Source organism: Rhinolophus ferrumequinum, chromosome 11 (assembly GCF_004115265.2).
Source record: "Rhinolophus ferrumequinum isolate MPI-CBG mRhiFer1 chromosome 11, mRhiFer1_v1.p, whole genome shotgun sequence".
In the NCBI taxonomy this organism is placed as follows: domain Eukaryota; kingdom Metazoa; phylum Chordata; class Mammalia; order Chiroptera; family Rhinolophidae; genus Rhinolophus; species Rhinolophus ferrumequinum.
Window position 1 is genome coordinate 48176882 of NC_046294.1, and position 12622 is coordinate 48189503.

The 12622-nt window shown below is 56.1% G+C and overlaps 1 protein-coding gene across 3 annotated transcripts in view; it reads right to left on the reverse strand.

The window, feature by feature from the left end:
• STARD10 (StAR related lipid transfer domain containing 10) overlaps positions 1 to 11617 on the reverse strand; it is a 31251-nt gene extending 19634 nt beyond the window's left edge. Inside the window, exons 1-2 of one of the 3 annotated variants that reach the window (XM_033120105.1) lie at positions 11343 to 11617; positions 2055 to 2365 (exon numbers count right to left, since the gene is read on the reverse strand). In XM_033120105.1, coding sequence (XP_032975996.1) covers positions 2055 to 2261 — 207 coding nt within the window. In that variant the 5' untranslated portion in view covers positions 2262 to 2365; positions 11343 to 11617. Of the gene's footprint in view, positions 1 to 2054; positions 2366 to 2745; positions 2891 to 2941; positions 2974 to 11342 lie in introns of those variants that run through there. The other 2 variants (XM_033120106.1, XM_033120104.1) reach the window with 2 other exon arrangements.
• Between the last annotated feature and the right edge of the window lie 1005 nt (positions 11618 to 12622).

The window sequence follows — 12622 nt, forward strand, 5'->3', positions numbered from 1 at the left end:
TCAAAGGAAAATTTGATGATGAGAACACTGCGTCCTTCAAAGAGTTATCGATGGGGTCAGATGCCATAATGTTGACTAAGATGTGAGCCCAAGCTTTGCTGGGACTTGTCTGGGTGACCCTGGGCTGGCTCCTGTCCTTCTCTGGTTCTCAGTGTCCTCACTTGCACCCCAGTGAGGAGGGAGTATGAAACAGGGATTGGAAAAAGCCCTTTGGCACCTCCAACTTCTGCTCAGTCTGAGAGGGAAGGAGGGTCGGGGTACTGCCTGCCGCGGAGGATGTGTGCCCTAACCACAAGCCCATAATACCCCAACTTTTTCAAGTCCTCTCTACTCCCCAGGACAGCCACCAGACAAGTCTGATCTGGCAACAAGGGGTCTGGGACGGCGGTTGGGCCCCCAGACCCACCAACTCCAGTCCTGGGCTGGGTTTATTCATTAACCAAGCCAGGTGGAGGAGGCAGCTCCTCCCTGTTGACACAGAGGGTGGGAGCACTGGACTCAGTTCAGATCTTCCCCTTCCCTCCCGCTGGAGAACCAGTTGAGTGGGGAAACTACAGTTCCCCAGCCCACTGTGCAGCACTCGCCTTACGCCTTTCCCACGTCCCAGTCACACAACAACCTTGGGCGCCTTCCATTCAATTTGTTCCTCCCTTCTTTCTTTCCATCCTTCATTCAGCCAACATCCCTGCTCTGTCTGTGTTGGGTGCTGGGGACACAAACTGGCATAGGACCTATCCCCTGCCCTCAGAGAGCACCAGGCTGGCGCATACCAGCTGCCCTCCCCTTTCCTGCTCTTCAGGCTCAGACATAGGTCAGGCCCCCAGGGAAGCCACCAGCTCAGGGTCCTCAGATCTGGGCAGAGAGTCCTAGAGGGAGAGACATACATGGAAACCCAAAAAGAAAGAGACAGTCAGATAGCCAGGGTGCCGAGAGAGAGTCATAGAGGGGAGAAGGGAAGGCCACATGGGACCAGATAGACAAAGCTGTAAATAAGGAAGACAAAGGGAGGCAGAAAGGCACAGGGTCAGAGACGACAAGCTAAGTCTGAGAGCAGGTCCAAGATAGGAGGAGCTAGAATGGAGGGAAGGCAGGAGGCCCTCTTGGGTCTAGTGCCCTGACCTCCCATCCTTTGCAACAGGGATACACACCTTCCCAGTTCCAGAAGGACAGCAGAAAGGGGAAGGCAAGAAAGAAGGAAGGGGGGTGAAGGGCACAGCCTACTGCCAGGAGCCCACTAAGGGGAGACATGCCCCCCTTGAAATGTGGCACTTACACTGCCAGATGTGTTGGGGGCAGCTGCTGAGCCCTCTAAACCAGAGTCTTTACCAGCCTCTGTCCCATATAGGCCCCAAAGGGCTCAGGGGTCCCACCCTAAGCCTGCTCTGATGTGGCAAAGAGGGCTGTGAGAAGTGGGGTTGATGGCTGTAAGGGGCTGACGTGCCTCTTCTCGTCTCCCTGGACCCCCGCCCCCCCCAGCCCATCTCCAGCCTGGCCCTGTGTAAGTCAGGGACATCTAAGCCCTGTCTTCAATATCTGCGAGGCACAATCCTGAGTCTCTGCAGGATATTCAGGGAGCAGCCAGGGAGGGAAAGAAGGGGGACCAGCAGGGCACCAGGCAGGAAGGAATCAAGTGCGCAGAGAGTGGGGAAAGAGACCCCCACTCTCAGCTCAGGCTGAGAGAACCAGGAATTAAGAAGAGAAGGGCTCGGTCTCCCACCTGGAGACCAAGTGAAGGGCTGCGGGGGCAGAGGGGTCCCTGAGGGGTCCCTGAGGGATGCCACTTCCTAGATGGGCCAGGCAGCAGTCCATCTCCCTGGAGCAGGCAGGGGCATGCAGAAGCCGGGGTTCTGCCTAGGTGAGCTAGAGTCACACCCCCCTCTCCAGGCCTCAGTTGGCCCATCTGTGTGATGGGGGCTGGAAGAGCAAACGGTGCCTCCTCCGGGTTCCTGGCAGGAGACTCTGCGCTGCGCAACCAGGTGTCTGTGGCCCCGCAGGAGGACCAGGAGACCCAGGTCAGAGGCAGTGAGGCTGCACACGGGTCAGAGTAACCCTACCTTGATCTTGTGCAGGGTCCGGTCCATCTGCACAGCCTGTACCCACACAGACACGCCGGCCTTGCTGTAGGTCAGGTTCCAGCCGGCCTCGGCCTCACACTCTGACCGGAAGCTGCGGAAGTCCTGGTCGTCGGGCACCTGGACACTGTCGCGGCCCAGGACTGGCCGAGGCCCTTGGGGCTCTGTTGAGGCAGCTGGCTTCTCCATGGGGAAGCCCAGGGCCCTGGTCCTAGTCCGGCTCTCCTGGGTCCTCCGCAGAGGCTCAGACAACGTCGACGCGGCTGCAGATGCTGACGCCACCTTCCTGGGACCTGCAAGACCGGTTTGGGTACCGGAGTCAGTGCACTGGGGGCGCGGGTGGGGCTGTCCGGGGTCCTGGGCGGCTGGAGAGTTCGGCATAAGCAGGGCTGGCCCCTGGTGAGGGCGGACCCGCATAGGGCAGTCACGGGGGCCATCCCCAAGGAGCGACCCCAGACCTCCCTGGGGCTGGAGTGGGGGCTGCTTTTCGGGTGCGGGGGCCCTCGAGAGTCTGTCGGGACCCAGGGGAGTCCGGGACCCGAGGTGACGGACGGTCGGGCGGTGACGGCGCAGTGCCGACCCAGGCTCAACTCACACCGGCTGCGGTGCGGGCGCGAGAAGCGCGCGGGGCAGGGTGGCGGCGGGGTGGGCGCCCGCCCGGCCGCCCGCTCACCTGTGCCCGCTGCTCCGCGGGGCCGCCGGGGCCGGGGTGAGAGCGCCGCCGCCGCCGCGCTGCCGCTGCCCAGGCGACAGGGGCCGCGCGGGGCCTCTGGGGGAGGAGCAGTGGGTCCCGCCGCCCGGCCCGCCCCTTGCCCCCTGCCCCGCGCGCCCCCTCCCTCCCTCCGGGCTAAGCTCGGGGGCACGCTCGCCTGGGTTTGGTATTTTCCAGGCTGCGGAGGTACAGCGGACTGAGCTCCAGCCCCGCCCCGCCCCGCAGGGTCCTAGCGCCCGCCCCGCCCGACCTGGGAGGGGACCTGGCCCGGGAGGGACCCGTTCTCAGGCAGGGGCTAGGGACAGGGCGGGGTGGGGCCAAGATAGAGTGAGCTCTGAGAAGAGGGGCGAGGAGGTGCTAGAAGAGGGATTCTGGAAGTTAATTGTGAGCCCCTTCTCTCTGCCTCCTTCCCATAGTCACAGGTACACACCTCTGCAACAAACTCCTTAACTTTACACACAGGCACGTAGACCCCAGAACAACCCAAAGACCCAAAGATGGGCACTCACACCCCACCACAATCGAGAGCAACTCAGAGATGCCTACAGCTTGCATCCCTCACTAACCACTAGCCTCAAGTTTCACAGGCTGGCCAGAGGTTGGCACAACCTCCAGCCCCAGCTGGGAGTTTTAACAAGGCTCCCCTCCAGCCTGGGACCCTGGCCCTGTCCACCACCACCCCTCGTGGGCACCCATGCGAGTGTCCACACACCTCCCATAGACTAGACTAGGTTCTCAAAAGCATCTGACTCTAGAGCACTGGGGCTCCTCTGTCCCCTCCTAGGCAGAGCTGGCCTTGCTCCACAGCCATGGGGAGATAAGTCCACCAGCACTCCAGCCACCCCTTCCAGCCTGAGGCGGTCACCTGCCCCTGGGTCCTAGTGCCAGCTCTGCCTGCAGCTGCTGCTCTGTGTGAACTGAGACCAAGAGTTCAACTTCTTTGAGGCCAGGCCAGTATGAGTGTGGTACAAGGCCCAAGGCTGAACATTCCCTGACCCCAGTGACTGGCCCTTGACCAGAAACTGGGAGGGCGGGCCCATGGTGAGCTCCCGTAGATGGGCAGCTATCAGGGACCAACAAGTACCCACCACTTGCCCAGTGTCACACAGTGAGTACATGGGCATCCTGTCCACAACCCAGGTCTCAGCTTCCTGCCATCACAGGGGTCCTTTCTCTGCTCTGGCTGCCTTAGTTCCCATCTTAGAATGAGGGGATCCAAATGTATAACCTCCTAGCCTCACGATCTTAGAGCTCTGGGATGGGACAGCTTCTCCTAAAGTCGCTAAAGAAAAATGAGGAGTTGTCATCATGGGTTCACAAATAGAGGTGTTTCTTCCTGAAGTGCTTAGGGCTTTTAGATGTTTTAAAAGTGCTGTGGGTGAGCAGGTGTGTGATGGCAAGTGACCCCAAGGGGCATTCTGCAAAGTAAATCCTATAAAATGAGTTGCAGGTCCCCATGAGAACTGAGATCTGCAGTGTGTGGGGCATAATCAGATAACCACACCACCCCCCCCTAAACCACATTCATTTTTTAAGTGTCTGGGGTGGCGGGGGTGGGGGGTGGGGGGGGCTGGCTCGGGGCTCAGGAGGCCGAGGCTTTGGCTCTCACTGTGGACCTCCTCTGCCTCCACCCCAACTCTAGGCAGGTAACTGCCTCCTGGCCTCAATGTTCTGTGTAATAGGCTCATGTAATAGGCTCATATCCAGGCTGATGGGAGACCCAAAGAGAGGTACACAGCGCCTGCTTTGTGAACCGTAGCCTCTGGGATCTTCCATGAGGAAAAGAGAGGGGAGCACTGGCCCGTCGGCTCTTGGCTTCTCAGGCCCCGATAACACACATTTCAGCTGACAGCAGGCTCCAGGGCAGTAAACCTCTCATGCCTGTCACCCAGTCCACGGTAAAAGAGATAAGTCTGCGGTGACAGCAGGAGGTGGCAATGAAGGCAGAATGACAGAAGGATTTCCCCACCCAGTCTCAAGGAGATACTTAGGGTGGTACAGATGGCAGAAACCAAATTATCACTCAAATCCAAACATAGATTAACCAAGAATGAATCTTTTGGGTCTTGGGTCAGAAATGGTGGGTGACCTGGTATCCCTGGGTTCAGATGGCCATGCTCTGGACTCAATCCTGGGTTCTGGGTTCAGGCCAGGCTAACTGGCTAGTGGGTGGGCAGAGGGGCATCACTCCCCATCCTACTCATCATTAATTTGCTCTTGCAAGCCCCCCCGCCCAGGAATTTAGGTATATCTGGCTCAGGGGTTCAGTCTCCCAAACATGCTAGGATCAAAACAGATTCATGTCCTGTCTCAAACACCGCTGAGCAACAGAGAGAATGGTCCCGTCTGCTCTAGAGCAGAAGAGTGAACTCAGGAGGGCTGGTAGAGTGGTCCTGGGGAAGGAGTCTGGAAAAGAGTCCTGGGACTCGGCTACCCCTGCTTCCTACAATCTGGCAGTGCAACTGACTTGAGAACCTGGGTTCAAATCCTGGCTATACCATTTCCCATCTGTGTGATCAAGGGCAGGTGACAAGTCCTCTCTGAGCCTTTAGAATAATAATACCTACTCTCTGAGAATTATTGTAATGACAAGAGTTGTATGTGTGTCAGTTTCACTCCCAAATAAGTAACCAAAAATATAACGGGGGGGGGGGGGAGGAGGGAGGAATAAATTGTCCAAAAACGGCATGTTTTCAACAGGCTGTGTTAAGGTAACAACATCTGAATATGATGGTTGTTAAGATTCTTGTGAAAGATTAAACAGCAGAAAAGATTGGCAAAGTGTGACCCTTCTCTGTCCCCTGCAGCCCCCTGCCCAGCCACAGGGCCCCTCCACAGGAGGCAGATCGAGCTGCCTCTCTGGGCCCCCAGAACAGGGCCCAGGTCTGGCTCCTGTCCGGGTCCCCGCCCCGTAACGGGCATCACTGAGACGGAGTCAGAGTGGGTATGGAAGGTGGGAGCGTGTTCTAGAAGGAGAAGGTGCTTAGCAAACTGAGAGGTGGCAGGGGAGTGTGAGGAATCGTTGCCCAGGGTGCTGAGCCAGCCTCGGGTCTCACACACGTACCTGCACAGAGCACAGCTGAGGCCGCAGGAGGCAGGGGAGGCCCTGAATCACACAGCAAGTCAGAGCCATATGGGGACCTCTTGTACCTCAGGACAGTGACTCCTGGAATAGGGCCGGGAGGTTTGGACAGATTCACACCAGACTATGCTCACTGACCCCTGAAAGCCACTGGAGCAGGAGGCAGGACCCCAGCCTGCAGCCACCCATGTCCCGGTTCCTAGCACTCCCCTCAGCTTCCTCCACTGGGTCCCCATCAGAACTAAAGACCCCCAGACTACTGCCATCTGGCCCCAGCCCCTCACTGTACAGATAAACAAAGGCCCAGCCAGCAGGAACAAAGCGAGATAAGAACTGAGGTCTCCCAGCTCTTAACCCAAGGCTCTGTTCCTGCTCTCCATGACATGACCCCCCTTTCACTACCCTGCGGGTGATGTTAGCGCAGCCCCCACCCTTTCTCGCCTCAAGATTCAGCCTCAACTCAGGGACCCCACCCTGCCCAGTGTCCCAAGTCTTGACTTGCTCCTGCTACTCACCATCTAGTCAGTCAGATGAATGGCTGCCTCGATCTCCCCTTTGGGAGATGAGAAGTGCCACCCAACTCCTTCTCCCACCAGCCCCTCCTCAGGGGTAACTGGGACTGCCAGTTTGGGTGGAGAAAATTTCCAGGTTGCTATGGCAATGAGTCAGTATCCTAGGGGCACTGTTCTAGAAAACTGGGCAGTGACCTGTGTGATGTCACCAGGAGGTAGCCAAGTAGAGAAGTGGTTCCAGAGGCCCCTCTGAAAGGCCCAGGGTAAGCACTCTGAGGGCCCCCAGGGCTGGCTCAGCCTTGAGAAGGACATGTCCTTTATCATCCGGATCCAGTCCCTCAGCTGGATCTAAGTGTTTGCCCAGGGTGGGTCTCCAACCCAGCTGGGCCTCCCTGAGCAAACTGCCTGCCTTTAGGGAGCTGCTAGAGCTGAGGGAGTCACAGAGAGTCACACAGTTACCAACACCCTTGCTCCTCCGGGTGACATTGTCACAGCCACAAACCATCGCACTGATTGTCCCGTCATAGTCCCACACAGCCATTCACCATCTCAGTCTCTTGTGTGGCCAGCCTGACCAAGGCACGCATGCTTGGGCATGCCAGGTCATCCGGAGCGCTGAAATAGAACCACCAGATAAAACACAGGACGCCTAGTGAAATTTGATTTTCAGATAAGCAAAGAATCATCTTTAGTTTAAGTATGTCCCAAGTATTTTTTTTGAGCATTTGAGATCTTGCTCCCTGGCATATGTTGTCAGTTTGGCTCAAATAAACTCTTATAAACTTTTTCTGCAGGTTTGGATGTTTCTTACGTTGATCCCTGGGCCATGCTGTGTCCCTGGGCAGGACGGCACTCCTCAAGCAATCCTCTCAGAGGAGCTTCTCCCCGCAGGAACAGTCACAGCCTGGGGGCTTTCGGGGTGGACCCCATCCCTCCCACCATCCAAAGGGTGATCCTGAGTGCCCCCCAGAGGTCCCTCTAGCCCCAGAAGCTGGAAACTGTCCTGAAGCAGGACGCTGAGAACCCAGCTTTAAGATTAAAAACTAAGAAACCCTAAGACGGAAGTTATGTGGGCTGCCAGAAAAGGAGCCTCATCCCAGGGCTGGAGTCCTTGCCCTGGTAGAAGAAGGGCCAGACACACTTGTCCTTCTGAGGGGAGGGCCTGGGGTCAAGCAAATGGATGAGGAGAGTCTGACAGGAAACTCCAGGGCTTTCGAAGCTGCACTGACTGGCAATCAGACTGGGTTCCTGCAGGAGCAGTGCCCACTACACATCATCAGCAGGGGTACCCAGTATTTTGTGTCTGTGTCTGTGTGTGCGCGCGCACGCGCGGGTGGGAGGTGAGTGTCCATCTGGGCCTGGGGTCCTCCTAAAGGGGGAGTCTCCATAGTTTTGCTCTGGGCCCTACCTACCGGCCCTGCACCGTCTAGGACTGTTTTCCAGTCAAATGGTGATACTCAAGATGCCTTCCAACCAGGCTGAGGCAGGTGACAGTGCTCTGTAAATTGTGAAGTCCTACGGGCGGGAGGGGGGCGGGGGGGCCTGTTATTCGGCCCCTCCCTCCCCCAAGCCTGGGGCACCTGGGCGGCAGGACCCTGCAGACCCAGAGGGAAGCTCCCAGGGCCCTAGGTGCAGGGACTGCAGGATGAGGAGGGAAGGATGGGGCAGACGTGGTGAAATCCCTGCTCAGCAGTGTAGCATAATGGCTAAGAGCTTGGGCCAGGAGCCAGGCTGTCTGGGTGAGAACCTCTTACTGTGTGATGTAGAAAAAGTTGCTGAACCTCTTTGTGCCTCAGTTTTCCCATGTCTAAAATGGCTAGACTACTAGGATTTATATCATCGCAATAGGGATGAAGCGAGTTCAGGCAGGTGGACTGCTCAGTCCTCCTCCTGGCACGCAGTGAACGCTCAATAAATGCCACAGCTGCTATCAGCTCTTGTCTCCTGAGTCCCCTTCTCCCAGGTCTAGCATCTGTCCCCAAGTCATGGCCTCTTTCCTGGGTCTTTGTTCCTTGACCTGGAGGTAGCACCTTCTTCTTCTGATCTGGAGGGAGAAAAAAACAACAACAGCCTGGGTTCACCTGGAGCCTGGAGGTTGAGCATAAAGCAGACGGGGGGGGGGGGGGGGGGGGGGGGGGCGGGGGGGGGTGTGTGTGGCCCTATGACATCTTGTCTCCCTCCCTTATCCCCAATTCCAAACAACTGCCAAAAGCCTGGATGAGTCCCCTTTGGGAGGCCTTCATTCAATGGCTCCTTGCATCCCCAGAGCCCCTTCTTCAGTGGCTGACAACGGGATGCTAGGACACAGTGGGACATAGGGAGCGTGGCCACGCCCAGGCAGGGAGCAGGACAGTACCTGGATCTCCACATCCAGGGGCTGTTTGGGGACGGCTGGCTAGCGGCTCTGAGAAAGGGGCTGACAGAATAGGGCTGACGGCTCTGCCCTGGGTCGGGGTTTATTCTGGGGTTAAAATCCAGACGTGGAATCGTGGAATCGGCCTAGGACAGGCTCAGCTCCCCTGGGGCATTTCCATCGGAAAACTCAGAGCTGGCCTGTGAAGAATATGCAGATTATGACCTGCTGAATGAGGGGGCACAAACCACCCACAACTTGCATCTGAGCTCCCATTTTGGAGAAGTGAAAACCGTTTGATTGAAGGCGCGACTTCAATACACTAACACAAAGGAAGTAGTCACAAGATTTGTTACTTACAGATCCCAGAAGTGAGGGGGTACAGTGAGCCTGGGGAAGGGCAGTCCTCTGTCCCAGGTCACGAGGGAGCAGGAGACAGAGAGCAGGGTAGCAAGCACCCATCACTTATAAGGTGATTGGGGCAGACGCACTAATTTTTTCAAGGGCTCAACTCTGAGTAGGCAGCAACTCAAAATGACTTTTTCTTTAATCACAATGCACGGATGTGCAGACGACTCCTGCCAACCACTGCCCCCTGCCCGGAGGCCCTGGGTAAACGGCATCTCCACAGTGCTCCCCCGGGGGAGGCTGCCTCCTGCAGCACCTTCTAAATTTAGGGCTTGGGCTCTGTGACTCATTCCTGAATCTGCTTTGCTCTCTTCCTCCAGGAGTGTGCTCCCACGGTATTTTTATCCTCTGCTGCCTCGGACTGATTAATAAGGCCCTAGAACCTTGCAGCAGCCACTACACCAAGGCGAGTTCCCCAGTTCACCTGCCCCAGGTCAGCTCTGGGCTGGTCTCTGACCAGGTCCTGTACTCTGCCTCCCCTCACCGCTCAACACACCCACCTCCACCTCGCCACTCCCCAGCCAGAACCCACCCAGGTGACCACAGTGGGGCCTGGCTCTGAGCAGACTGCGGTGGCAGTGGGGAAGGAGAGATGGAGCCAAGTGCTACCCCCTCCAAATCAGATAGAGCTTTACTGGGGTCTCTTGGTGAGTTCTTGGCCTCTCTGGTCTTCTCTTTCCTCCTCTGTAAATAAGGGGTTTGTACCACACCGCCATTACGGAGGCTTGGACCATGGTTGAGATTACCACTGGGCCAGACCTCCACCTTCAAACAGGGTGGGCCGGGAGTAAGATAACTGATGTCAGGTCCTGTCTCCCACCTCGGCTCCTCCCTAACCCCCACTACCCGCCCCCGATCTTGCTCTGTTCAGGGGACACACAAGCCAAACCCCCGCCAGCAGCCTTGTTTGGACTTCTGCCCTGCAGGGAGGAAGGGTGTGCATGACTCCACACCCTGAAGAGGCTAGGAAGAGTCCATGGTCTGGTCCTGGTCCGACTGTAACGTACGGCTTAACTCTGGAGCTCAGGTTGTGAGGAAGGGAATCAATCACGTTGCGTGTGAAGTGTAGAAATTTGAGGTGGTTGTTCCCTGCCAGGTTCCCAGTGCCAGAGGAAGAAATGGGGATATAGGTTTCCCCCTTGACTTCCAGAAACATAGGCTCCCAGGGCACAGAGCAGATGAGCAGACCTGGGGCTGTGGCATCTCTGCCCCTGCTTGGCTCTAGGAGTTCCCCGTCAGCAGCCAGCCTCAACCTATGCTACCCGGTAACAACAGTGGCGAATGTTTACTGAGCTTGTACCATATGTCTGGTGCTATTCTATGCACTTAACAGGTCTGAACTCATTTAATTCATAGTTATGCTTCGAGACAGCCCCTCACATACTTTACAGGCAATTTGATGCTGAGAGAGGGTAGTGACTCACCCAGGGTCACAGTGGTAAGTCACTGGGAAGGCTGTTTAAAAGCCAGATCTGACTGAAATCCTGGCTTCTGTTTGCTAACCCAAGGTAGCTCTTCTCTGAGTATACATTAGAGACTCAATAAATGTTTGATGAAAATGTTTGATCACTGCCTTGTCATGGAAAGATCCTTATCCTAGTTTAGTTCTACCCTAACTCCTGTGTGTCCTTAAGAGAGTCATTTCTTCCTTTAGCCTCAGTTTCCCCCACTGAAAATAGAGGTGATAAGTGAAGACCCAGAGAATTAGATACTTGGAAGGGGGGAGGATCTTGGATTTCTATTTCTACAAACATTTGCCTTTCATGACTTGCCTGGGGAGGCCTCATCTGCAACCAAATGTCAGGGGCTCCCAGACCCTCCCCCCAGTACCTGTAAGAGCACTCCAGAGAGAAACACCTGGATATAGCCCAGCTCCACCACTACAGGGACAGAGAAAAGTTCACTTCTCTGGTGGGCAGCTGGTGTGCCCATGGTGCCACCTGGCTGCTCCTCCTGACTAGGAGAGTGGCTCCTACACCATCAGCCCAAAGTGTACTACTTCCTCTCCTCTCATCACCCAAGCCAGCCCAGGTATCATCTCTAGCTGCTGCCAGCCCCAACTGGAGTCACCTAAGTACCCAATTCTTCACACGTTCAGAAACAGAACCCAATGCCCTCCTACCCCTTTCCGTTCAGGGTCTGTTCTGTTTGCACTATGTTAGCACTACCCCCACCTTTATCCCATCTAGGCTCCTTCTCTTACCTGGGCCGCTGTCCTGAGGAGAAGGGTCTGCACAACTCCAGCAACACTGTTCTCTTCCTCCAGGATTCTCCAGGTCTTCCTTAGCTTCCTGCCTCCGGTGGTCATCTGAACAGAGCAGGGCCCTCCTCCACTAGGCCCAGGCTGGGGAGAAGGATTGGGAATAGGGACTCCTCCAGACCCTCAGAGTAGTCTGTGTCTCTAAGCCTGTATCCAACAAAGACACTAATCCTTGGGGTGCAGGGAAGGGCTCCAGGGCCAAAGGCAGTAGGGCTGGGCTTTAGCCCTTGCTCACAAACTGCTGAGACCTGGGGCAGGTTCCTGCCCCTTTTTGGGCCCTCAGTTTTGCAATTTGTAGAATGAGGAAATGGGCCCGTCAATCTGCCATCACCTGACCATATTGCCACTATAGACCGCTAGGGAATTTAGTTTCACTCCTGCATCTCATTTAATCCTCCCAACAACCTATTTACAAATGAGAAGGCTTAGATCCCCAAGGGACCAGAATTACTCAAGGTCACACAGCAAGTCAGAGGGGCTAGAACCATCTCTGATCCTTCACACACTATGATACTAGGACTCTGGCTGTGTGACTTTCTCTGATCCATTGCCCCATATGTAACAGGACTGTTGTGAGGATCAAATTAAGAGAGGCAATGAAGGGAGCTGTGATTTGCAAACTGTAAGAGAAACGCAACACAAAGATGACGGGACCTTTACGTTACTATTTATTTATATTATCTTGGCTAAGGCGCCCCCATGTGTCCATCCAGAGTCGCTCTGTTTGCGCAGGCGTTCTTCCGTGTTTACAGAGGCCGCGAGGTCTTGTATTTGCGCCTGCGCGTCCCGCCAGAGGCCGCCCAATGGCTCTCAAACTGTTGATTGTCAGACGCTCCCCAAGTCCCCCCAGAGTAGCGGATTTCTGAGGAGTAGCAAGGAAGAAGCACAACGCGGTCTCTATTTGCCTTCTCTCCAGAGACCCCAGCATCCCAGTCATCGCTCCACCAAGCCTCGGGCGCCGATTCTGGTGCCCCCCACGGCGGACTTGGCGGCTGCGATGAAGCGAATCGGAACGGCTCCACGCACTGCCTCATGGGAATCTTAGTTCATGGCTAGAACCCTTATGGGATTGGAGCGCTGTGAAAACTACATTTCCCAGAAGCCCAACAGCCTGAGACGCAGAAGAAGGGCGTGGGGCACGATGGGAGATGAAGTTTGGAGACCGTAGTAGGTTTGTTCTGGCTGGGAAACCTCGCGGTTCGAGATATGCAGGAGTTACACAG